Genomic DNA, 25460 nt, shown 5'->3' with positions numbered 1-25460 from the left:
TAAATCAATTTCCCCAATCCGCTATCTGTGTGAATAAACGCTTGTTGGAAATGTGCCCTCCCACTGATATGTAATGCTCGGCGCGGTGTCCCTCACTGATCCCACACAGGGCTCATTCTAAGCCCGGAGACTTATGGAGAAGAGGCTGATGCTGATGCAGCTTTTAAAGGCGGGAGAATAACCAACCCAAAACTGACACCATGAGTATGAACTACGCGTCCGCGGCTCCCGCGCACAGGTCCACGTCGTTTTTCATTGAGGACATCTTATTGCACAAACCCAAGCCGCTGAGAGAGGTCCTTCCCTCGCCGTTCTGCAGCTCCCTGGCCTCCCGGATGCCCCTCCTGGAGTATGGATACCCACTGATGCCAACCCCAATACTGGCGCCACATCCGCACCACGCTCTCCACAAGCCAGAGCATCACCAGTACTTCTTCACTTCTGGTAAGCACGCGCAGGTGCGCAGGGAGAGGCCTTTAAAACTTGTCAGATGGACAGGGCTAGTGCTGCTGGAGTCTATGTATTTGGAAAGTCTATGTCAACACTTATGAGTCTATGGATTTACATAATGAGTATAGGAATATAACATTTTTTGGAGTTCTAGACGAGTTGAAATGAATCCCATCCCAGAGCCTGACAGGCATGAATGAAAGGTTAGCTGAACTCTGACGGCCAATGCTTGAGCAGAAAATAACAATAACCACAATTTTTTTTCACTCAGGGAATAACATAATATAAAAGTTCACCTCTGCTGCATTTAAATGTGGGCTAATAAATTGATATTATTTTATAGACCTACTTATTTGCATCTTAATTTATGTCCAACTGTTGTACAAAGGGCAGTTGTTGCTCTGATTATTCTGTAAATAATTCGGCTCAACTAAGTTATGCTTTCACTAAAAAGTCATAACATAACAGCAATACCAAAGGCTTATTAATTACGTTACAGTGAACTTAGTCTCTCAGAAATATTAAAGAGTTTGTGTGTGTTTGTTATTTTTTTGAAAAGTTGGACTTTCTAATCCCTGGTTCCTCTCCTGGTCCCTGTAGGGATGCAGATGCCAACCTTGTTCCAGCACCACGCAGAGTTACCGGGGAAGCACTGCAGACGCCGGAAGGCCCGGACGGTCTTCTCCGACTCGCAGCTATCTGGCCTGGAGAAGAGGTTCGAGATCCAGCGGTACCTGTCCACACCGGAGAGAGTGGAGCTGGCCACGGCGCTCAGCCTGTCCGAGACACAGGTACACACACACACACACACACACACACACACACACACACACACACACACACACACACACACACACACACACACACACACACAGTGCAGGAGGTGCAGTGATGCTATGGGAGCAAAGCGTGGTTCCTTTGTTTATTCTGTCCGGTTATTGCCCAAAGAAGAGTGGCGATCCCACAAACGAATGATAAAAAACAGATTCATCTTAAATATGTATATGTAGGCATCGCTATTACACAGATCACGGCGACAGGCATCAAGTGTAAAGCTTTTATATATTATATAAGAGCAATTCATTTTGGCTATAAATTTGGCTATTTCACACCTTTTACTTAATGTGTAATTCTAAGTAAAGTATAATAATAATAATAATAATAATAATAATAATAATAGCCTTCATAAATGAAATACATTCAAGGAATAACTGAAAATAATAATAATAATAATAATAATAATAATAGCCTTCATAAATGAAATACATTCAAGGAATAGCTGAAAATAATAATAATAATAATAATAATAATAATAATAATAATAGCCTTCATAAATGAAATACATTCAGGAATAGCTGAAATTTCAAATTCAACAGGTCATTCTAAATATAAAGTATATTCAGTAGCAAATATAGAGGCACCTCTTTCTGTGTCGTTTAGGTTATTTAAATAACCTTAACAATAAATGTATAAAATGATTTGGGCTTTATATTGATATATTTGGGTATTTCTTTAGATTACAGACCAATAAGGGATCAACTGCGTATAGGCCTATATTTATATTTAGGATGGTCTTTCTATAATCCACCCCCGGGCAGGTAAAAACGTGGTTCCAGAACCGGCGGATGAAGCACAAGAAGCAGCTGCGGAAGGCGCAGGACGAGCGGAAGCCCGCCGGGGAGCAGGACCCGTCCGCGGACAACTCCAGCGGCAGCGAGCTGAACGACGGGGGCTCGGAGGAGCCGAGACCCGGCCTGGAGCCGGACTCGTACCTGCTGGAGGAAAACGACGACGACGTGGATATTGAGGAAGACATTTGCTCCCCGGATCATCTACTATAGTAGGCTGCACCTTGTTTTATAAGCAGCGACTTCCACACTGTAAATGCTCTGTAGATAACACTGCCCCCCCCCCACACACACACACACATACTATATATATATATATATATATATATATATATATATATATATATATATATATATATATATATATATATATATATATATAGGCTAGCTAACTGTTTTAAAACGGGGTGGGGGGGATAATATACAATACTGTGTTCATATTTATTCAAACATGCAAAGCGGGCCCATCGATTTTTAACAATTGCCCCTTTACCTCTATGCTGAATTTTCGTGTTGTTATGTCTGACAAAACACAGAATAGGCCTATATCACGCTAATATCATTATAACTATTATTAACATATTATTATTATTATTATTATTATTATTATTATTATTATTATTATTAGCCTAATTAATAAAAAGTCTAGACATTTGTTTATTTTGATATGTCACACCTATGTCTTTGTTTTAATTTTCAGACGGGAAATACTAGGAATGATTCGAAAGAACCCAGAGAACTAGTTCTTTGCGCTGTATAGACGCATCCCGCTGCCCCCCCCCCATCCTTTAGCACTTTTATTCTAAACGAATTTTTCCATGCTACTCTTTTTTTATCGTTTACTTTTTTTTCTCAATGAATGTACTTTTTTATATTTCATTTGCCGTCTGTCCAAACTGTTGAGCGTTTTGTAAATGAAGTTTTGGTCTAAGACACGTCAGTGTCTGACATTTCTATTTGTGTCTGTAAATATATATATATAGTATATAAATAATGACTCGGTTCTCGGCTTCGATTATTCTGAACCCTTTTATTTCTTTTTTTAAAGCTCATTTTCTCTTTTCTGTTCACATGTTCATACCTCGCCCGAGCGGGGGTTATTTGGAACAGTCCAAAAAAAAAATATATATATATATATATATATATATAAAAAAGTAATGTAGTGTTATTATTTAAAGTGCACGTGTGCACGCGATCCTGTAATCATGTTAAAAAAAAAAAAAATTCCGGTGAGTTCAAACGCTGTTGTCTCCACAGCATGGAGCCCTGCTATAACAGACAGGCAAAGACAGACAGCAAGAAATTACAAATAATACGTACAGAAATAAATACATCAGCCGCTCTCACCGCTTCCACCCGACTGCAGGGGAATACGGTTATAGTTTGATGTGTTCCTCACTAAAGATAAGCCTTTTCATATCCATATTTCTAGTTAAATCATGCTTGGCTGAGGATGAAATAAAAAAAAAAAACAGCAAGTGATTTAGTTTATTTGTTTCAGCAGAAATTATCTTTAATAAAGGGATTAGACATCTCTATTTGGTCTTTTTTTTTAAATACTGAGCAGAAGAGAGAAACAATGTGACCACACCGTTTATTTCTAATACTTGTATGTTGTATATTTTTTGCATTGGGGTGTGGCACATGGCCCATGCATGCAATAATGCAGCAGATTGATGGATGTACTCTGATGTTCTTCAGAAAACCAATCATGGCAACAGGAAATCTCTACAGTACATGTCCCCACCATCATATTTCAGAATAAAAAGGATTCTAGTGGCGCAGCTATGTCCAACACTTCTGCTTATGGTAGTTATGTATTTCTGCTATATAGTGTCTTTGTAAATTCAGAGAATGACTCCCTGTGTGAAAAACATTTTAGTCCTAAATGGACAAGTGCTCTATGATCCAGAAGCCTCATACTTTTCATGAAAATGTTTCTTTGTCATTTATTTTGAGTCACTGTGGTCAACACCACCGCTTGATTATTACACTGTTAATTCATATGAACTATTTATTTGACCTAAAAAAAAAAAAGTTGTTTTTTATTTTTTGCTCAGAGATTTTAATATGTCAAGAAATAAAATATGCCAGAAATGTAGTGGAGTTCCAAATAACCCAGAAGCATTTATTGTGTTCGGTGTGGGTGTTTTGGTGCAGAATGTGGCCATGGAAATATTTTATTTACAATTTACAATTTGTTTTTTTTTAGAAATCAGCATAGTCCAGATTTAGTTTTGCAGGAATAAAAAAACAAATACACATTTAATGAAGATTCTGTTAAGTGACAACTTTCTGAGTATTGTTTATGGAAAGAATGGAACAAAACAACAAAAAATCCATAAAAGAAAAAGATTCAATAGAAATGTTAGCACATTTTGGCATTTTACTGTCAGTGAACATTCTGAATAATTTGTGTAAGTTTATTATTTGGAGCTGGAATTTACTGCAGCAGGGCAGTGTTGCCTGTGTCCTAATCAATATGATGGAGGCACAAAAAAAACTTCAATATTTCTTTCCTTTCAGTGTAATTTTATTAATTCATAAGGGATTCACCAATGGTCCATGCTGCAGGATGTCTCATTCAAATAACCTTGTTCAACAGATGTCCAGCATATCGACATAAAAACACAAGATAAAAGAAATCCAATCTGCCACACTTGAGTGTGTTCCCTCTGGTCCAGAGCAGAGCTGTCGTCAGGACTGGAGAAGCACATTCATAAAAGAGCAGTCTGCCTCACTATTTATTGTCCATTTATTATTGTGATAGCAATGGGGGGAGGGGGGGGGAAGGGTAGTAAAGTATTTACTGTCTAATTATTAATTTGATAACATTCTGAGCCACACACATTATTATTACATGTATTAAATTGTTGTAGCACATGCTGCATCTCTAACTGGGCATCATTAGCACAATAACATCAAATCCTCTCTTGGATTTGCCATCCTTTCCTGCCTTTTGAAAAGCAATTCATGTCATCTTGAAAATGTGATTGTGATTAACAGGCCGTGAGGGGGTGAAAAAACTATTTGGAGAATAGGCCATGCAGAAGGTGATCAATTAAAAGATTAAGCGTTTTGCAACACATGGACGCATCTGCATTTGGACCTAATAGCAGGGCCATCAGCTCATTTTCAGGAAGCCTGCCGCTTTCTGAAAGCGTGCTTCTCACATCAAAGCGTCCACGTCTGCCTTAGCTTCCCAATGGGCAGAAAGGGATGCTAATTTGGCCTCCTTCATGTATAGCGGTGAAAGACTCCTTCAATTAACTGGATTTCAATGGCCAAAAATGAGTAGGTGGGACCTAAAAAAGATGCAAAGAGACTCCGTCTGGATAGGCAGCGTTTCTCATTAAATTAAAAAGGGCTCGGCCATTTGTTTCCAACCACGCATCTGAGGACTTAACACTAAAAACACAGAGCTTCAAAGAGTCCATGATGGGTTAAATAGAGACCATAATCTAATTAAAATATTGCACAGAGGTAAATAGTGCTTTGATAATGATCTGAGGGTTCAATTAGTAAAATGAGCTGCTTGAGAGTGTTTTTGTGTTTGGGAGGAGTTACTACTTGGAATATGGTGACAACACCAAGGACTGGGACCTTCAAAGTGTCATCTTTCATTTGAGCAGGAGTTTCTACACTGGAAAAGAAAAGAAAAACAGACGCACAACAAAGAGTGTGTGGTTTTATTCCAACAGTGTAACCATGTGCAATTGGGTGAGAGGAGACACATTTATAACATGGCTAAAATAACAATACGGAAATCACTTGTGTCCCATGAAAAAGAGAGGGGGGGCATTAGCTAGTGGTGTGGGATAGTTGGAAGCAGACTCTAGGATTGCTCAATGTCACTGTTGACATACTAGGACCACTTTATTTCATTAAGGCCAATAGGTCTCCAGTGAAGTTCACCTCGTCCTTGCCGAAAACTCTGAAAGTCTGAGAGACACAGTTTAATATCTGTCTACTGAGCAGATACAGTACATGCATACAGCATGATCATTTCACATATACAATAACATAGCCTAAGTGCAACTACTTAAATCAATATAATGAATTGCATACAAATCTAAGGATAAGATGGTTACTGCATGTGTGTGTGTGTGTATGTGTGTGTGTGTATTACAACAGGAAGGACTGATTTAGAATTAAGAGCTACAGCTGCTTCATCATTCATCTTAGCAAACTGAAGAAGAATTCAAGAAAATCAGGTTTTATGTAATAGTCCACAGTGCTTTTTTTTGGGGGGGGGGTCAGGTCTGAAAGGGAACAGGTGGATAAACTCCACCTGTTCCCTTTCAGACCCATGCCAAACTGTACATGCACACGTGTTTTTGAATATAGCTTTTTTTCCAATAGGTTCCACATAGATAAGGATTGGTCACATCAGACAACATAATGAGTGCCTTCAAATTAAAATGTATTTTCACTGACGTGTCGCTTTCTAAAATATCTAACTACCTGTTCAGCCTGCCACAGGTACACAGCGACTCTAATAACTCGGACTGATTTGTTAGGGTGCGTTACATGTTTAGGATTATATTTTTGAGCTTTTAGGGAGAGAGGGGGGCGGTGGTAATGTTTCATATAGAGAAGATCATATTACGATGGTTTAAAAAGCTCTAAATTTTGCATTTTTGCAAAATTGCATAGCAATTTCAAGCGCACAGTCAGGGAGTGACTGTCATTAGACATGATTACTGTACTCAAGGAGAGAAAGCACAACATTGCCTGATCATGCATGACAGTATCATTAAACACTGCTAAAAACAATCAACAGACTACCGGTAAATCAAACTCTGAACTACAGTCCATTCCTATGCTGGAGACAAGTAATGATGTGAACTTCAGCAGGAACCAGTAGCTACAGCTGAGTGGTGAAAGCAAAAGCCAACGTGTTTTAAACTGAAGTTCCTTTAACAGGCATTAGACAAACCAGTTCCAAAAAAAACACAGTAACAGACGTGTACTTTTTTTAAAGTACACGTCAAGAAGTTAGGTGTCATGTGTCTTGGTGGCAGTTGTGAGATTTTGTGGCTCCATTAACTTCCAAGATTTAAGCAAGCACAAATCACAAATCCAAGCTGCAAAATGACCATTGTGAATTGTTAAAAGTAACACAGATGCTGGCTGAGGCTGCCAACCTCAGAAATGATTATTTTGAAAAATGTGTAACAAATGTATGTGGTAAGGAATGTTGATGTGACACTAGGCCTAGCAAATTTAATAAGGCAGCAACATGTTTCCTACATCTTGGGAGTGTGGATATCTATGAGAGCACGGGTTCCATGAATTGCACCTTGCCTCAGACAGAATGTACTTTTCTGAAGAGTGCCACAGCCTGCTTTTCTTCTTCATGCCGTTTTCTAAGGACTTCCAGTGTGGCCAGCTGGGAGACGTCCAAGTCCGCCAAGTAAGGAGCGGGCTCAGTGAAGCCTTCGGACCGGTGTTTGGGTCTCTGTTTTGGTTGAGACTGTACAGGGGGTTTGGCTATGGTCTTAGCATATTCCAAGGCCTGAGATTGAAAGATAGAGAGACAGAGATCCACACACGTTAATTTACTAACTATTTACATTACTTTCAGAAATGTCTGTAAAACATCTGTCCACTGTAGATTTTTTCAAAATGGTCATGGTTGTGTTTCTCTAATATACAGTACGAAGGTACATGTCATTCTATAACTTTACTGTTATACTAGTCTATATCCACGACATTTCACTACTGGGATTGCTCCGTTGCCAACAGAAATTCCGCCGGATTTCACTCATTTAGGCCTGATGTCCATCACCTTCCTCTGTCTCTGTGTTTGTGTTCTAACCCCCGGTGGATTTCTGAGGACTATGGTTAGCTGCTCCTCAGATCTCTGCAGGGTAAATCCAGACAGATAGCTAGGAGCAAGGGAAGTTCAGAAGACAGCATGTGTAAGCAGCCTGCCTACTAACCAATCAACTGTCTGGAAAGATAACATCAGTCCAGCAGGATCCTAACTGCAGGATCCCGAACTCAAAATTCACAGCAAAGTGGCAAGAAAAGCACCATGCTCAGGCTGGGTTTTCATGACAATTTATAGTATCACACATGATCAATGCTTGTCACAGGACTTCCAATAAGCAGCAGGTAGCAAGTTGATCAAGATGAAATTACCTTACATATTAATTGATGGTGAAATAATTTCATTTTATTGCTGACAATGACTGTTCAAATTCCGCTCAAATTCCATAAAAGCATGCGGCAACATTATGAATAGTAAGATAAAAAAAACGATTAATAAGATGAATTAATAAGAAAAGTATGCACTGTGTACCCTGTTGGAAAACAATGATGAGACTTTAGGTTTATCAAGCTAAGCATTCATCTGCACTTTCTCTGCAGTGGTCCTCTCTGTAGTAGAATAACTTACTAGCTTTTAATTCTCTGGATGTGTTGCATTCACAATAATAGGTTATTAAATACACATACAGTAAGAGCACAACTGTGAAGTTATTCATTATTCAATATACAGTATTTTACCGTGATGAATGATCCTGTTTTGCTGACCAGCTGTGTGAGAGCAGTTATCCAGGATCAACAATGTTGTGCTGAGTGAATCCAGATAACTCCCTCACTAACAGCCACCACTAAACACTAACGCTCTGGAACACAGCTCCCAGCTGGTAACCACGCAGTGACATTCTCCCTAATCTCATACACTCTTTCTTTGATATATTGCTTGGTCACAACTTGTCTCTCACAAACAACCACAAGCCACGCATGCCTGTTGTGAAAAAGGACACATGCTCGGTTTCACACACACACACCACCCACCCACCCACCCACCCACCCACCCACCCACCCACCCACCCACCCACACACACACACACACACACACACACACACACACACACACACACACACACACACACACACACACACACACACACACACACACACACACACACACACACACACACACACACACACACACACACACACACACACACACACACACACCTTCATCCTGGGAACGTTCTTGTCATTGCCTTCCGGGTCCTTGGCCAGTAGAAAGGGGATCCTACTAATGGTTTTGTTCTGCTCGCGGATCACATTTGAATACAGCTTCTGTCGTTTCATTTTCTCAGCATGATGATGGTGAAAGAGAGAGAAAGAGAGAGAGAGAGAGTGAGAGAGAAATAGAAGCAGATTATAAAAGAGGGTTTAATTAACTGAGCCATTTCTCCCTTAAGGCCCTTCTCTTTGTGCATCCCCCCAGCAGAGCCTCTCCACGCAGCCAACAAAACCAAACACAGCGAGCCATTCAGCTGGCCTATCAACATTTACACATATCATTCACTAATAGGCTTGGACCTGGAGATGCCCAGGGCTCAATCTAGTGTAAATTGGCCAAACATACTCACTTTTTACAACAGGGGATTGACAAACGATACATCACAGCACAAAGCACTTAACTTCTTAGGGGTACTCTCATTTGCTTTGTAAATGTAATTGTATCCTTGGAACAGCATGGGAGCCTTTAAATGATGAACTCGGACAATTGGAAGAGGGTCAGTGGATACACAATGACACTAGTGGACATCCAGATTTAGGCACAGGAGACTGACTGAAAAGACAGCTAATCATGTCCAAACAAATTCTAATCACATTTTTTTCCTGTGAGTCACTCCTTACAACTGATATTGCCTCACAGCAAATTAATACAACATCCTGGTATGCAGGGCAGCTTTTGTATAGGGTTCTTCTGTATGATCTTCAAGTGTATTTGTCTAGAAAAGAATATTAAAGGCCAGAGAGACTCTCAAATATAAAAAAGCAATAAAATATGTACGCTAGTCTCCAGATTAATTTCAGCCTCATATTGGTGAAAAGCTCTCCTAAGATGGATACATGCATTTAGAAATATACCAGACAGCTGAGATGGAAGCTACAGGGGCAGATGTGCGTCTCCCTGCTCGTGAGCTGCCCTGCTCAGTGGGAACAAAGAGTAACTCTATCTATCTCTCTCAATCTATCCATACTATGTTTCTTTTAGCTTTGTTTTAAACTGATTTACTGTTTGGCAATATTTCTGGCAGTAAAATTGCCCTACGGCTTTCCACATGTGATGGGAACACGAGTTTGGGGAGGATGAGATGGGCGGCCAAGGGCAGAAGCACCTTTCGGTGGCCACACGTAGAACTGACTTTGTGTGAATGTGTGTGTGTGTACCTGTTTGTGTGGGGTTTGTCTAGCTTAGTTTTAACAATTTAGCCTCTCAATGTTCAGGTCTGTTTATCATTTAGGATTTATTTCATCTTTATTATATGATTTTTCAGCCTACCTACATATTGACCCTATATTGGCTTTTTATAATAAATGAGCCAAGTAAGAGTTTTTACTGGATGTTTAGGATTAGTGATAGTCTGATTAATCAATTGGCCGATTGATTGGGCAGATTAATAACATTTTGGGATAAACAGCATCAGCCGAAGCCTGCACTTATGAGGCTGATTAACTAAATATGTCTGCAGACACATCTGCAGGCAGCCTTGTCAGTGTGGCTGCTGTAGAACAAAGTTAGCAAACATTTTTTGCCATTTTACGGGCAGACGTCAGCGTCACGGAAGCAAGCGTTAGACCAGCTGAATTAGCTTACATGGCTCGAAAAAAAACTATCGTATGGCCCACCACTCCTACTCCAGATGAGTAAAACATTTATCAGATTTGTCTTTTGGGATAGTCGTGGAATGGTAAGCGAGTGTAACTGTTAGGCCCTCTGTCCACAGTTTTCAAAACTATGCTGTGAGTTATAGCCTACAACTAAACACAGACTAAACATAGACAATGTAGATAACAGTGTTAAATAAATGTTCATTTAAGTTCAGCAATTGAGGGTCTCATTTGTTATTATTATGAAGTAGTTGTATTTTATCAGATGCCGTCGGCCCTGCACTCTAAATTTCGGTATCAACCAATCAGCTGTTGAAAAACCCATATTGGACAACCACTATTTAGGATCCCAGTGTGGGGTAAAAATGTCCACGTTAATTGAGCTATTAGCAACTGCAAACCAAAATACAGGATATAGTACCCCCCTCCAAAAACCAAGAGCAGCATTACCAAATTATATTCACCAATACCATAAAACATTCCCAATGCACAGCCATGTTGATTATTTCAGGAAACAAAATGACAGGCCTGCTCATGCATTATCTAACAACATCTTAATCCGTCGGAGTAGTTTCTGGATTAATGAACCCACCTAACTACAATTTTCTGCTGACAATACTTACTGTCTTTTCAATGGCCGAGTAGTCAGGGCCCAGGCCTCGCAGAGTCATATCGGACTTCAGCTGCTTGTAGTCTTTCAGACTGTACGCCTGAGAGAGAGAGGAAGAGAGAGAGAGAGAGAGAGAGAGAGAGAGAGAGAGAGAGAGATTTATGTTTTGCAAGTGTGCTTGTCAAACATCAAGTGACACTTTTGATAACTTAATTTGAAGCTGACCGTTGTTGAACTCCATTTGTTTTGATGGCTGTCAAAATGACACCATGGCTCAAACAATAAGTTCCCCGACTGCAATTTTGATCAATTTTGATGTTTCTCCTTGGGTTTAAATGGTGCATTAAGAACTGAATCACAAATAACACACCAAATGATAGACAAATGGCTGGCAGGCGACATGGAGAAACAGAGCCTCGATGTGAGTGACACTGTCTTCGCCAAACATTTTGTAGCACACTGAAACACAAAAACACTGATCGAATCAAACATTATAGTTCAGTGGACTCCAGGGAACTATAAAAGGGTGCCAGAAAGTGAAGAATAGTTTCACTACTACTGATGTAATGTACATGGATGAGGTACACCTCTGTATACCTGTCTCGCACTAACATCCAAAAAGTGACACTGACGTGAAATATATTGTGAAATTGTGGTTTTAGCTGCTGGCTAATGTTAGCTTGCTTGCTCGTTGACTTGTCAACTACCAATACTTGAATCGCATCAAGAAAACGTAATTATGTGGAGGAAACTGCAGCTATTTTATCAGAATGACATGAATAACCGTTACTAAACATTAATTAACGTAACATGGATAAAACTATAATGGATAAACCCATCCGTGAACAAATATATTTTAATCGGCAATTAACCCCACGCCACTTCACGACGTCATCAAAAGTCCGCTTTTACATCCATTGTTTTGATTGAGAGACCCCTAGCGGCATAAAATGACATATTGTACATTTAACTACGGACATCATGCGAATATTAACAATTTCATATTTTAATCAACTGACAACCCTAGTATTAGTTTATTCATTGTTCTCTACGAAAATCCTGGATATTATACCTTTATTGAGAGGTGAGTGCCGGGAGTCTCGGGACAGTTCTAAACAACTGCAAGTGACATGATTTTCAAATGTACATAAAAAATCAATGAGACAATAGTCGAATGTTGATAGTCAAATTATGTATAATAGGTTATTGATTATAACACCAAAAAGAGAGGGAAATTTGCACGAACCCAACCCTTCTCATTCGAGAATGCGCATCTCGGAGATAGTGTCACAAATGTCTGTTACTGCACTGAAAACACTTAGGCTAGTTGACTTTAGCTTGTAATACATTTGTTAATATTTAAAAAATGTATACATATTTTTTTATCACAGTGGAAATTTGTGTTTTTAATTGGTCACATGCTTGGACAGCAGCTATGTGGGTTCATGCAGGGTCAAGCCTGATTGTTTTGGGTCTGATCACAGCTCTAGGGAAGACCAAAGTTACATCACATGACACAAACAAAGTATGTAGAGTTCTAACTGTGAACTTTTAAGGGATTTTGCTGAACAAGCAGTGTTTCCTTATTAGGCTTTGATATAAAGTTGCAGTATTTTCTCAGGGACATTGATGGTCATCTGAAGCTGAAGTTGAAGTGTGTGTGTGTGTGTGTGTGTGTGTGTGTGTGTGTGTGTGTGTGTGTGTGTGTGTGTGTGCAATCCACAAGCTGCCCCAGACAAAAGGGAGCTAATCATTCTAGATTTTACTGGCTGCTTTTTCGGAAGGAGGATTTCAGTTTGCTTTAGCCATCCGCCATGGACACAACAGGGTACCTTTCTTTCCAAGCCCTCTCCCCTCTCTCTCCAACCCCTAAGTCACGCTCATCTGCTTTCATGCCCAGGCACTGCAGCAAGGCTGCTTTACAAATTGAGCCTGTAATCTCGTCAGACATGATGGCTAACATGGTGGGAGAGATGGGAGGTCAAGGGGTGAGGAGTGTTGTGCACCGCAGGATGGATATGTGAAGGCTCCAGTGTGAGTACAACTCTAAGCACTTAATCATACTTCCTAGCCATTCTTGGGTCTACCAAACTCAATTGCTAGTTGATGTAACAATACATGTGACTCACATATAATCAAGCTGTCTGTGTCCATGCCTGAATTTCCCTGTTTCCCTGCTGTTGGGGACATTTTGTGCGAGAAGTGTATCATTGGCTGAGATGGCCAGCCATGTGCAGGAGTATCATTTAACTGAAATTTTTTTTTAACAGTGATGGAAAAATCTGGAGGATCGTCCGTCATCTTGACAGATTGAGGGCGATCTACTGTAACTTTAAGCAATTTGGCGACATTTTGGATTCAAAACCAATGCTAAACATTAATGATGCAATCTGTATACTTTAGATTCCGGCAGCCGCCTCGCAGCAGGCTCCACAGTGGAAGCTCCACCTGGAGAGAAGAATCTTTTCTTATCATTACAAAAATAAAAATGACAAGTACTAAAAAAAAAAAAATCTCAGCACACAGAGATCATCTTCTTGTATTATGGCACTTAAAGAATGGCAGCAAAACAGGCTATGTCTAAAATATCAATATATTGTTTGTTTGTAGTCAGTTTGCACCAATGCTGTTTTGTTTTAGATTCACAAGTGAGACTAAACTAGTACAGCAAGAAGTGTTTTTGCGACAGTCACCTGTATTTAAATATACCCTGAGCTGGGCTGAGTCACATCAGGACCCATCTCAGCCTGGCAAACCCAAAGGAGAGGGGAAAAAGCAACAACAGCCAAATCATTAAATGCAAATGGGCATCTTTAGTGGCCCTGCGCCTCACAGACTCTCTTCCTTCTAATCACCTTATCCTCTAACACATCTTTAAATGGCTTTTCAGAGCCTGCAGCTCTGTGGTTTATATAGTCATCATCTTATAGCAATTAAGTGTAGCTTAGTGGAGCTAGACAATTAACCTGATGTTTTGTGCCCTTAGTCACCAGAACACTCCTGCTGGATTAAGCTGTCCCTGCATGGAGACAGCTGAGGGGATTATTTGGGACTTCAAAGGGGCATTTATTTGTGTAACCTCTCATGTACGTGGGGATTAAAGGGGAATGCCTCTCAATTGAAGAATTCATGTGTCACTTTTGTTAGGTGAAACTGCATAATGAGTTCTTATTTTTCTAACAGGACCATTATTATTCAGTATGTTTTGAGTGAGTTTTGTAGCCCTTGAGCTCTGTTTAAATGCACGCATTTCCAACAAATACTCAGATGGACTTTTCTTTTTATCTGTGTGATATCTGAGATCAGATGGCAGACATACAATAATACACTGATGAAACAACGGTTCAACAGTAGATGAAAAAGTTGTGGATATTCAGTATCCCTCCTTTTGGGACACAGCTGAAGCTCACCGACACACCGACCTTGTAAGTGACTCTGGTCCTCAGCTGCTTCTGTTTCTCCATCTGACCCAGGTAGCTGTCAGAGCTGCTTCTATGGATGGGGTAGGCTGTGTTCACACCAGGGCTCAGCTCAGGCTCTTGTCCTGCCATTGACTCTGTTATAGGGGGCAGCACTGTGTAGGAGCCCGAAAAAGTGGTGGTGGGTGTCCTGGGGAGGTTCTGTGGAAATTGCTTAGTCTGAACCTCATTTGGACACTTCTGGTCCTCCCCTTCACGGGATAATGGCCACTTCAACGCAGCTGTCCTGAAACACAAAGTTATTGGTGGATAAATACTGAGAAGTCCCATGTCAGCTGTTTCTACCTGGTGATAAAATCTGATCAGTGATAAGTGATTGGATCACAAGTGGACAGCACAAGTGGGAATTGTCTTCATTTCACAGCGCTCACAAAGGGGATTGTGGAGATGACTGAAGGTTTGCAGTGGCTAACTTTACCAAGCAACCCATGACATGAGAAATACTTTGAACGAATATGTAGTTCTGCTTACAGTTGAGTAGGCGGCCCTCTATGTGGCCCAGTACACATACCCGACACACAAGAATGTGGACACGTGACTCAGACCACCTCTGAATGTGGTCTGAGTGATCAGATCTATTTGTGTCCTCAATGTGTCCTGGGGGCATTTCCACCTGTACTCAGAGCTGTCCACTTGTGGTCCGATCACACAAGAACGGATGTTAATACCAGGAGAAAATGGGGCTATGATAATAGACTATTAGACAAAAAAAGTATTTTTCATATTATCTTATTTTATATATTGCATACGCCTATATTCTTATTCATTCTCATATGGTGTCTCAGACTAAATTTCTTTGCCACAGTGCTAGTCATTTTACATAAACCACGAGTATGCTGTCATTTGTCATTAGTTGACTGTTGTGTTGTGATTGCTCTAGTGTGTCCAGTATTTTATTTGATTTTAACCTTGTTTGCTCTATCTGACTGATATTATTTGGTGCAGGAGCCCAGTTTCCCCAATGAGATTGTTCAAATGTGATATCTTTTTTATCTTTGGTTAGAAAAAAATCAGTATACAGTAAATGGTTCACCTTTGCCATTGTTCGGGACTACTCTCCAGGTTTTGGTGGTGGAGATGTGTGCTTACACCTTTCTGCGACATCAGGGAGGACCTTCCTGGAATAGTTAGTTGATATCCAGGGGACAAGGCAAGTTCAACTTGAGATGCAGGTCTCCAATTAGGACAAGCATGAAGAGATGCTAAATTGAGGATGTCTTCCTGGCCCCTCTGCTGGATTAATGGGTTGAGGTTGATGTTGAGGTGGATGTTGGGGACCAAAGGCTGTGATGAAGTCGTCTTCTGAGGGTTTGGCTGACCTGCAGCGACTGGTTTTGCCAAAGGGGAGCTCAGACGGCCCCCCCACTCAGTGCTGACCCCCAGGGCCCTCCACTGCTGCTGCAGTGGAGGGCGGTTGGGGTTTTCTTTCCGCTGGGCTTTCTTCCCTTCACTGATCTGGGTGACCTAGGGGTTAGAGCAGGATTAACAGTTTGAGGATAACATTTTTCATTGATGTAGAATGTCAGAGCAATAAAAGAAGTACTGATATAAGCATATAACATGTTTCTCCACCAAAACAAATAGGCATGCAATAACGCATATAGTCCCTATTATACACAACAACAACAACAACAACAACAACAACAACAACTGTGTTTTAATACCAGCAAAGAAACTCAAAATATGGGTCTAATTTTGCCATCATCGTATTCCAAGACTAAATGGACTTTTTAAATCCATTTTGAAAGCTTTTCTGTGAGATATGCTAACATGCACAAAGCATCAACTCTAAATCTACCCATTCAAACCACACAAACAACAAGAGACAAACATGAGCTCTCAATAAGAGGCACAATTCTTTCCAAGTGCAAGAAGGGCTGGAGCTCTTCTTTGCATGATCCCACCAAATTATTTAGCAGGAGGTCTATGAGCGAGTGTCTCATGCATCTAATGCTACTGATTTAGCAAACATCAGCTTTGCCCCTTCCAGAGGGAATATATTTATTCTCATCTGCTTGGCAGCGTCAAGGTGGCTGCTCAAGTGCTCAAAATAATAATGCTTCTCCAATCCTCTCCTTTTTCACTCAGACTCCTCTTTTCTTTTCTTTTTTAATCATCTCTGGCGAGCCCCAGTGCAACAACGCCACCAGTGATTGTGTCCACATTCCCTAAAGGAAATTAAAAGCCAAGGAGATAGTGTCCCAACTGCGCAGCAGCTAGGTGGCCCTTGCAAGAAATTAGGCAATCAAGCTTCCATACACACAATACCGCAAAAGAAACTAGATTTTACTAGATTTTCACACTACTGTTTGAGCTGACATGTCCACCAAGTGAAAAGAACAAGAGAGTCTTACCCTCAACTGCTGTGTTTTCGGCTTGGGGTCTGAACTGTCCTCTTGACTTTCTGCGCTGGCTGTCTTCTTCAGAGTTCCATGCCCCTTTAGACAGAACACAGAGAAAGCAACATGCTGATACTGGAGAATGGTGAAACAAAAGTTCTTTATATTTTTTCTGTCTGTACACTAGGAACTGAAGCCTTTACTGAAGCCCATTAAAACCTACACAACAACACCTACTAAGGGCTATCAATACTGCATCCATTACTATCAACGCCTGTCTTACTTGACCACATCATATTACATCAATTTACTGTTTCAGTTGTTCCTAATGTACCCGTTTGCGGCAGGGAAATATGTTCTGTTAATGCTGTAATGAAAATCATTTAGTTAACTTCAGGACTCCCCTCAGCGGCAGAGGACCATCTGAGTGGGTCGATGTTATTGACGGGCTGAAGACTTTTTCACTGAATGCCATCAATTCTGTGAGCTTGAATAGGTGAAGGTCACAAGAAATGAGTGGATCCAACACATTTATTGATATCCATCAATAAGTGTGTTTGTGATTGAATCTAATAGGCTCAGACGCTGCTATTATGCTGAGAAGAATTCAGAGCACTGTTGGACAAACCACCTAGACTGCATGCTGTTTCATTTATGTACACTGTATGGTCTAGCAGAGGGATCTTCAACCCCTAGGGGGTCCTCAGAGTCACTGCAGGGGGGCCTTCAAATTATTGTTAATATTTGAAAGTTTTTTCAAAAATTAAAATGTCTTAACATTAATCCAATTATTAGCAAATATAAATCCCCATTGATGATAGACTTACCGGCCTATAGGTAAGGTAGTCTCTAAGGTAGCATCCACAGATACAGATCATACTATGGATTCACTGTGCCACATGTATGTGTAACATTAAAACATGATTTATAAAATCATGCAAACAATTATTATTTTAATAGCTTAGTATTCTATGCACTAAAAAGGTAGGCCCAGTTCATTATGTCAATTTCATTTTTTACAATATACTGTTATGTAGTAGGGGGTCCCAGGTCTATCTTTCAGTTAAGGGGTCCTTGGTTTAAAAAATGTTTAAGAATGCTTTTGGTAATTAACTAAGCCATACATGAACTCACCAACCAAGCAAGGGAATCTTTTTAGACAGACAGACATACATACATATATATACATAAATATACATATATAGATAGATAGATAGATAGATAGATAGATAGATAGATAGATAGATAGATAGATAGACAGACAGACAGATAGATAGATAGATAGATAAGATAGATAGCTAAGACAGACAGATAGATAGCTAAGACAGACAGATAGATAGCTAAGACAGACAGACAGACAGACAGACAGACAGACAGATAGATAGATGATAGATAGATAGATAGATAGATAGATAGATAGATAGATAGATAGATAGATAGATAGATAGATAGATAGATAGATAGATAGATAGATAGATAGATAGATAGATAGATAGATAGATAGATATCTTAAAAAGTGACTGTAAGAATTAAAGTGTTAGGTGCAAAAAGTGCTGGTATTTTTATTGCCCTTTGCTCTGTTGTGTTAAGATTTACTATTGGAGTTCAGCAACTTGATAGAGATTGAAATGACAGAGAGACTTTTAGAAATTTGGGTGCTGTTACAGATGCTCAATGAGGATAGAGCAGTCGTTTGGCCATCAGGAGCAGGTGTCAGTGACTACTGCATGTCCAGCAGCGTACACGCTCATACACACACACACACAAACACTTTGCACCTCCTCTCACCTTTAACCATTCCCCCTGCCATTGCCTTTTGTCACCCATTATAAACATACCAATCAGTTGGAGCAAATGATCAAGCCTGTATTGCATGTTGAGCATGGTAAGCTGTGTAATATCTTTTTTACTAAATTGGGAGGCCCGTAATTGCTTCTCTGCGAGACGATGTCACAAGAAAGTCTGGCAATTGCAGCAAGCTGTATTACCTCCTGTACCCGGGAAACATCTGCTTTTCGCAATGAAGACTTCAAAGGGGCTGTGGATCTTGAATTGCATTTAGCTGCTATTGTGGCCAGCCCAGGTAATCTTGATTAGGTGTTTAGACTGAGGCAGGGTATACAGTGGCAGAGAGCTCCCCGGAGCTTTGGTCTAAAGCTATTAAAAGATTGTACATTATGTTGCCCTGGCTTTGAAGTGAGGGCCTGCAGGAGGAGTAGGGGCTCTAAGGGGTGAGTGCAATAGCAGAAGATTGATCTGCTACTTCTGTCTTTATCAAAGGAGGCCCAAGCCCCGATGAAGCCAATCATTGCTGCTTCCACTCTGCCACTTGGTCGAGCTAAACATTTGCTGCATTAGGAAATTGTGTACATTTAATAACACGTCTAATTATCACAAGTTGCCTTCAGATGGCTGCACTCTTCAAAAGACCAAATGGGGGATTTTAAAAGGGCCCAGTAACAACTAACTTTTCTGGACTCGTATTGATTTGTGAAACTGATGCGATTTGTACATGAAGTGTTGCTGTCTTTTGCAAGGAGTTACGGACAAGAAAGCTTTGGGTAAAATATATGTGGTTATCCTTATTATGAAAAGTTGTTTCTGTTTCTCTCTCTGACCTTTTAATATTACATTTCCAAAAATACTGAAGGGAGAAGACAACACAATTCGCATATGTTACTTCTTTGATGATCAAAATTTTATTTAGCGTGTGAAAATGAATGACCTTATTCCAAACTCCATTCTGATCATGAGACATAACTAGAAGATGCTGTCTTAATAACTAACTCCGAACTGTGACTCTGTAGACTCAATTACACGTTTGTGCATTTGATTTCGGTGTGCATTTAAACAGAATGTAACTTGAGCACTTGCCACAGAGTCACTTAATTCAGCCTCTAATTTAATAATTATTCAACAACGCAGGAGAAGTCCTATGATGATGGCATCTAAAGACACTTGGATCTTTTGTTTTTCAGAAACCTGCTCATGTTCACACACGTCAGCAAATCAAGAATGAGCTGTCCAAGTTCATACACATTTCATATGTTTATTATGTTTTGGAGTGGATTGTCCATGAATCACAATGCTGCAATCAACAGCAGTTTTTACATAGATATTATTTTTATTTTGGTGAGTGCGTTTCTAAAATATGGTTTAAAAAAAATTACTTAAAGCCTGCTTCCGATCAGCTTTGTTAATACATTATACTGTTGCCGTAACAATTCATAGATTAATCCTATGATGAAACAGTAAATAGACTACATGCAAATGAGTGCCCCTTCTTTTGTGCCCTATGTCCCCCATTAAGTAAGACACGTCTTTGGGGAGACAGGGCAATGGAAAACTAATAAGCGAATTCTGAGGGAAATGACAAAACACAAGGGTTCCAGAGAGGGAAAGGCTCTGGCTCTGTTTACCATTGCACAAAGCTAACGGCTCTTGACTATGTAAATGGTGATGATATGAGACATTGTAGAGGGCTGGGGCTCAGATGGTTGGGGGTATTATAGCCAGCAAACAGTCTTGTGGCCCAACAAATGGGGAATGCGGGCCATCCCGACCAATTATGCCACTGTGCCAGGTGCAGGGATGTCTAAGAGCCTATTGGTAACCATGCGTCTCTGATGTTCTTGTTGTACATATCAACTCATAATAAGCACTGCATAGCCAGACATGGCTCTTTTCATATAGTGGAGAAGAAGGCAGATGAAAACAGCAATGCGCCTCTGCCAAATTAATTTTCCAGACTGGGACAGGGCAAACATCATAGGATATTCTCTTATGTATGAGATGACAATAAAAAGGCATGTAGATAGCAACAATATTACTAAATGAGCAAAAGCCTGGCTTATGCAGAAGGAAAAAGACAAAACAATGAAGCAAACAATCTTGGCCTATATTCTGCTCGGGCGGGGGGGGGGGGAGCTGCAGTCAAGCCACTGCCCATTAACAGTATCTCCAAGATCAGAATAAGATTTCCGGAGTAAATATACTGACACTTGGTTACTTTTCTTATCACCTGAGTGCACAGTAATACAGATCTGAAAAATATAAAGAAACACAATGTGCTGTGCATGTGCACTGACAAGCCCCAGAACTGACCTCTGTGTTTAAAACATCTTAATACTGTTAGTGAAAGTGGCCAGGGTTCAATGGATTAAGTCATTACATAACATACCACAGCACTATTACACGCACTGATTGCCACCAACGCAATTTTGTTGTGTCCATACAATGACAATAAAGTATCTTCAATCTTGAATCGTGTTCATTTACCAATACTACAAAAGCTAGACTTAGTGCCTAAAACACACCACAAACTTGCCTATAGCTGTTTGGGCCTAATACCGCAATCATAACTACAACCAGAATCTGCTTTGTTTATTTCCAAAACAAACAAACAAAATTGTTAAAGAACAAAAAGGAAATTCATAGAAGCCAGTAGATCCAACAGATGTAGTTAATCTGTCCATCACCACACAAAGCCAGAGGAGGGATCGCAAAAACTCAAGTGTGAACTGTCACAGTTTAAAGCGAGATAAAAAAAAAAAAAAAAAAAAAATCCATATTTTTACATTTTATTCCAGTATTTTTTGGTAGTCTGTCCGCAGTAAAACCTACTCTTAAATCATGTGTGTGCAACAAGAGCTCGGCAGCCCAGGAATCATTATCAATGTTAGTGCAGCTCCTGGTGTCTGTTTCTGTAACTGCAACATGTTTCAGGAGAGCGGCCAACACAGAGCTGTCTAAAAGTTTGATATTGCATTTCAAAGATTACAATTTTCATTCAGTGATTTTTAACCATAACCAGATGTTATTGGTTGAGAAAACTCTAAAGTAGAGGTTATATCCACACCTTATTGACATGATGAGGCATCTCCCGGTTAAGTGCATGCGCACTCACATAAGAGCCACATTTGGAAGTGTTGCGCCCCAGGGTTATTTTGTTGCGTTCCACTATGTCCTCAGTCAGTCTTTCGAGCTTTTTGTTCAATAAAACCTTGGGAACTATGGATGTGCTCATTTGCTGTATTTGAGTGGGTCCTCCTTGTGTGCGTTCTTGGATGTTCTTGGACATAGCACGTATATCCTTGGGCTGCTCGGGAGACCTGCTGTATTCCCCAGCATTGTCACAGTTATTTCCACGCATCTTTTTGAATCCTTTTAGTGACCGCTTGTCACCGTCATCTTTAGTGAAAATGCAGGATGGCTTTGAATGGTCAGCCTCTGGTGATCCAAGTTGTAAAGCATGGTTGTGACAGTTGGGGGATGTTACTGAACTAGTCTGACCATGTTGTGGGTGTAGGCGGTACGGCTGGTCAGACTCATCGCCACTCAAATGAGGAGTCACCACAGCAGCTGGACTTGTGTTGATGATGTATCTGTATCCTGCTTTTATTCTGAGTCCTTGGCTGTCACCACATGGCTGTCTAGATTTCTCTTTAGGGACTTGGTAATATTCCTCGACAGAAATCCGTGGACTCTCATTGAAGCAGCCGGCTCCCCTCAGGTTGGTCCTCCAGTTGGGGTCATAGCGTAGCTCAGAGTAGACATCATCAGTGAGGAGCTGGCTGCGAGGTTAAAGAAAGATAATAGCAATTAAGATCCTATGTTGAATACAACTAGCCTCAGGCTTATATTTGCATCAGTAAGTTATAGCTCTATTGCTAAGCTCAATCAATTAGGCAAATAGGAGATACAAAACTAAATGCAATTATCAAAGAATATGTCCATTTATGCATAGAACAGTCTCAATCATATTATTAGTAATTGGTTTAATTGTTGGTAAGCAGCTTTATTAACAACATTTCCATATCCAAAGGAAGTTTTACAGGCACCTGAATGTCACATAGGCCTTTACTTAGAGGTCAAAGGAACAAGAGGCATTAGACCATTATTAGAATGATGATGTCCTCAGACAAAGAGAGCTAGGCCTTATCAGAGACTTCTGAAATTGAAACAGATGAGGGGGATTATGTGCCTGTATTTACAGATAATTTTCGTATTTTCACCTCCAGGCTCACTAATGAGAGTGTATTTGAGAGCTACTAGCGGGGGAATGGTTTACAAATGGCAATTTTCAGCTTATGAAATGGCTTGAAAATTGCAGGCTGAAATGCTCTTTCTGATGGTGATGAAAAGATCTCATTAAAATAAATAGCAGAGAGCCTCTTTGTTGTGCTTACTGGGAGGATGAGGGGAGGCTAATTCTCCTGCAGTTATGTTGTGCGTCGGTGGGGGGAGGTTGCCTAGGTGTAGGGCCCTTCACTTCGATGAGGCCAAAAGGGTAAGGGATGTCTCTCTAATGACTCAGACTCAAACAAGTTGGAGAATGCATTATAGACAACATGCAGCTGAACATGATGCCTCCAACACTGGCCAAACACCACAGCCTAATATCTCTTGCCCAAGATACAGACAAAAGGCAGTAAAATGTTGTGACAAACACTGAATGGGGAAATGGAAAAAACTGGCCATACTAGACTACACTCAAATATCCTTTTGCAATATTTTGAGTGAGGTAGGTGTAAAATATAGTTAAGAGGGATGAATGGAGTTGCTTAAATAGGAATCTTTCGCTTGAATGAGGAATGCCCATTGAGTTTGTAAACTATGCAATGGCAATGTGTGAAAAGGCTTTGAGGAGGCAGCAGTGAGGACTATGAGAACATGATGATAGGAATAGGACTGTGTTCACTGCCTTGGCTCTATGAAATGGAGGCTTTTGTGAGAAAATGTCATGGTCATTTTCCTCTGAAACAATGTACTTTGGAAGCGGACCCACACTTGGTGGGCATCAATCTGCACGGGTTAATGATGGTAAACATGAAGAATGCCCCTTTTCTATTTAGGAGGGAAATGACTATCAGGCTGTGTCTGCAGGAAAGAGAGGGGGAAACAATGGTACGGGTCGACAAAAGTGCAAAAACAGATGTGGTGTTGTTCCCACCATAGATGCCTACCACTGCTCCTTCAAAAGAGAGAAAGAGAGGTCTCCTTTTCAGCAACAATGAACCTTGTTAATGGACCACGAGTGACCACTTATTGTGATCCACCCTAACAAAACAAAAATCTAATTTACCTCAAATGAAAGCTGTTATTCTGAAAGCACCTGAATTAGGCCATTCTCGGTACAATGTACCATCGGTGTCTGCATCTCATTAAATAACTGACACCACTTCATTGTTAAGTGATGTATGAGGACTATTTATCTTTTATTATCCATGTACTGTTTGAAAGTAATATGTTTGATTGCTGCTGCCATTCTCCTTGCTGTATTCCATCTAAACAGGCACTATTATCTGCTTAATTTCAATTAATTTGTCACAAACAGTGGAAGTGACAGTCTAGTTCAATAGGCAAATTGAACAAGGTCGGGCACAAATCTCATCATGGTGAATAACTAATGCCACATGTATATATAATTATGGTGATGAACAAGGCTACACAGCCAATCATGTGATCAAAACATAACAAAAAGGTTGTTTTCTAAGAAATAAAGCCTGCAGGTTGTGCCACTAACATAAATGACTGCCATCTACTGGCCAAACTGCATAACTCTATAGTCACATGTAGGTTTTCTACAGTCATTTAACCTTGTCTTCCCATACACCATGCAACTTTTAGTTTTTCTGGGTCAAAAGATTTTTTGGGACATTTTTGTTGTTGTTTTGACCAAGTTTTTGAAGCTTTCGCCAACATTTTTTGTCACTTTTGAACATTAGTATAGCTCATTCCTCTGTGCCACAGAGCTCCACTGTTGCCAAAAAAAATGTTAAAAACACATGAAGGAGCCATGCCATTGCACTGGGTGACATGGTAGGGAGCCAGGACAGTGACTTTAGGTTTAGCATTAAAAATGTAATTTGGCATTGAAAACCAAACCTGAACTGGAAAGATTATATTGACACTAACGGTGAAACAGTGAAAGTAAAGACATAGAAAAATTAAATAAAGAATGAATGTAAGGCCGGGTTGGCTCAGTTGGTAGAGCAGGCGCACATGTACGTAGAGGTTTATGCCTCGACGCAGAGGTCCAGGGTTTGAGTCCAACCTGGGATGATTTCCTGCATGTCTTCACCCTCTCTCTCCCCCCTTTCTCACCTAGCTGTCCTGTCCATTAAAGGCGGAAAAGCCAAAAAAATAATCTTAAAAGAAAAGAATGAATGTAACACACTTAAACATTTTTTGGCCATGCACTTAAATCTTATTTTGATTTTTTTACTGACAGTTTCTATCCAGTGATGGCGGTTTTTAGTTTTAATTCCCTGTCACTGTTTAGTTGTAGAGAGGAAGGGTGTGAGGG

The 25460-nt window shown here is 40.2% G+C and overlaps 2 protein-coding genes across 5 annotated transcripts in view; one reads left to right on the top strand and one right to left on the bottom strand.

The window, feature by feature from the left end:
- The first annotated feature begins 200 nt into the window (after positions 1 to 200).
- On the top strand, positions 201 to 2291 carry bsx (brain-specific homeobox). The gene is made up of 3 exons (XM_028594496.1): positions 201 to 444; positions 1051 to 1241; positions 2049 to 2291. Exons 1-3 carry the CDS (start codon positions 201 to 203, stop codon positions 2289 to 2291), a joined length of 678 nt encoding a protein of 225 aa, XP_028450297.1.
- A 4099-nt stretch (positions 2292 to 6390) lies between these two features.
- jhy (junctional cadherin complex regulator) overlaps positions 6391 to 25460 on the bottom strand; it is a 29326-nt gene continuing 10256 nt past the window's right edge. For 3 of the 4 annotated variants that reach the window (XM_028596476.1, XM_028596473.1, XM_028596475.1), the window contains exons 3-9: positions 22011 to 22725; positions 17168 to 17251; positions 15847 to 16277; positions 14757 to 15039; positions 11348 to 11434; positions 9072 to 9200; positions 6391 to 7596 (exon numbers count right to left, since the gene is read on the bottom strand). In XM_028596476.1, the coding sequence (XP_028452277.1) occupies positions 7387 to 7596; positions 9072 to 9200; positions 11348 to 11434; positions 14757 to 15039; positions 15847 to 16277; positions 17168 to 17251; positions 22011 to 22725 (1939 nt within the window). In that variant the 3' untranslated portion in view covers positions 6391 to 7386. The remainder of the gene's footprint in view (positions 7597 to 9071; positions 9201 to 11347; positions 11435 to 14756; positions 15040 to 15846; positions 16278 to 17167; positions 17252 to 22010; positions 22726 to 25460) is intronic. The other variant, XM_028596474.1, reaches the window with a different exon arrangement.

The sequence above is a fragment of the Perca flavescens genome, chromosome 13, assembly GCF_004354835.1.
Source record: "Perca flavescens isolate YP-PL-M2 chromosome 13, PFLA_1.0, whole genome shotgun sequence".
NCBI lineage: Eukaryota > Metazoa > Chordata > Actinopteri > Perciformes > Percidae > Perca > Perca flavescens.
The sequence above is the reverse complement of the archived record's forward strand: the minus strand, read 5'-3'. Positions and strand labels throughout refer to the sequence as shown.

What these genes read in the sequence shown, in the direction of transcription:
- bsx (XM_028594496.1), top strand. Translation starts at nt 201, where the DNA reads ATGAGTATGAACTACGCGTCCGCGGCTCCCGCGCACAGGTCCACGTCG. An exon ending in CCAGTACTTCTTCACTTCTG is followed by an intron (nt 445 to 1,050) that starts GTAAGCACGCGC and finishes TGGTCCCTGTAG; the next exon opens with GGATGCAGATGCCAACCTTG. An exon ending in TCAGCCTGTCCGAGACACAG is followed by an intron (nt 1,242 to 2,048) that starts GTACACACACAC and finishes ACCCCCGGGCAG; the next exon opens with GTAAAAACGTGGTTCCAGAA.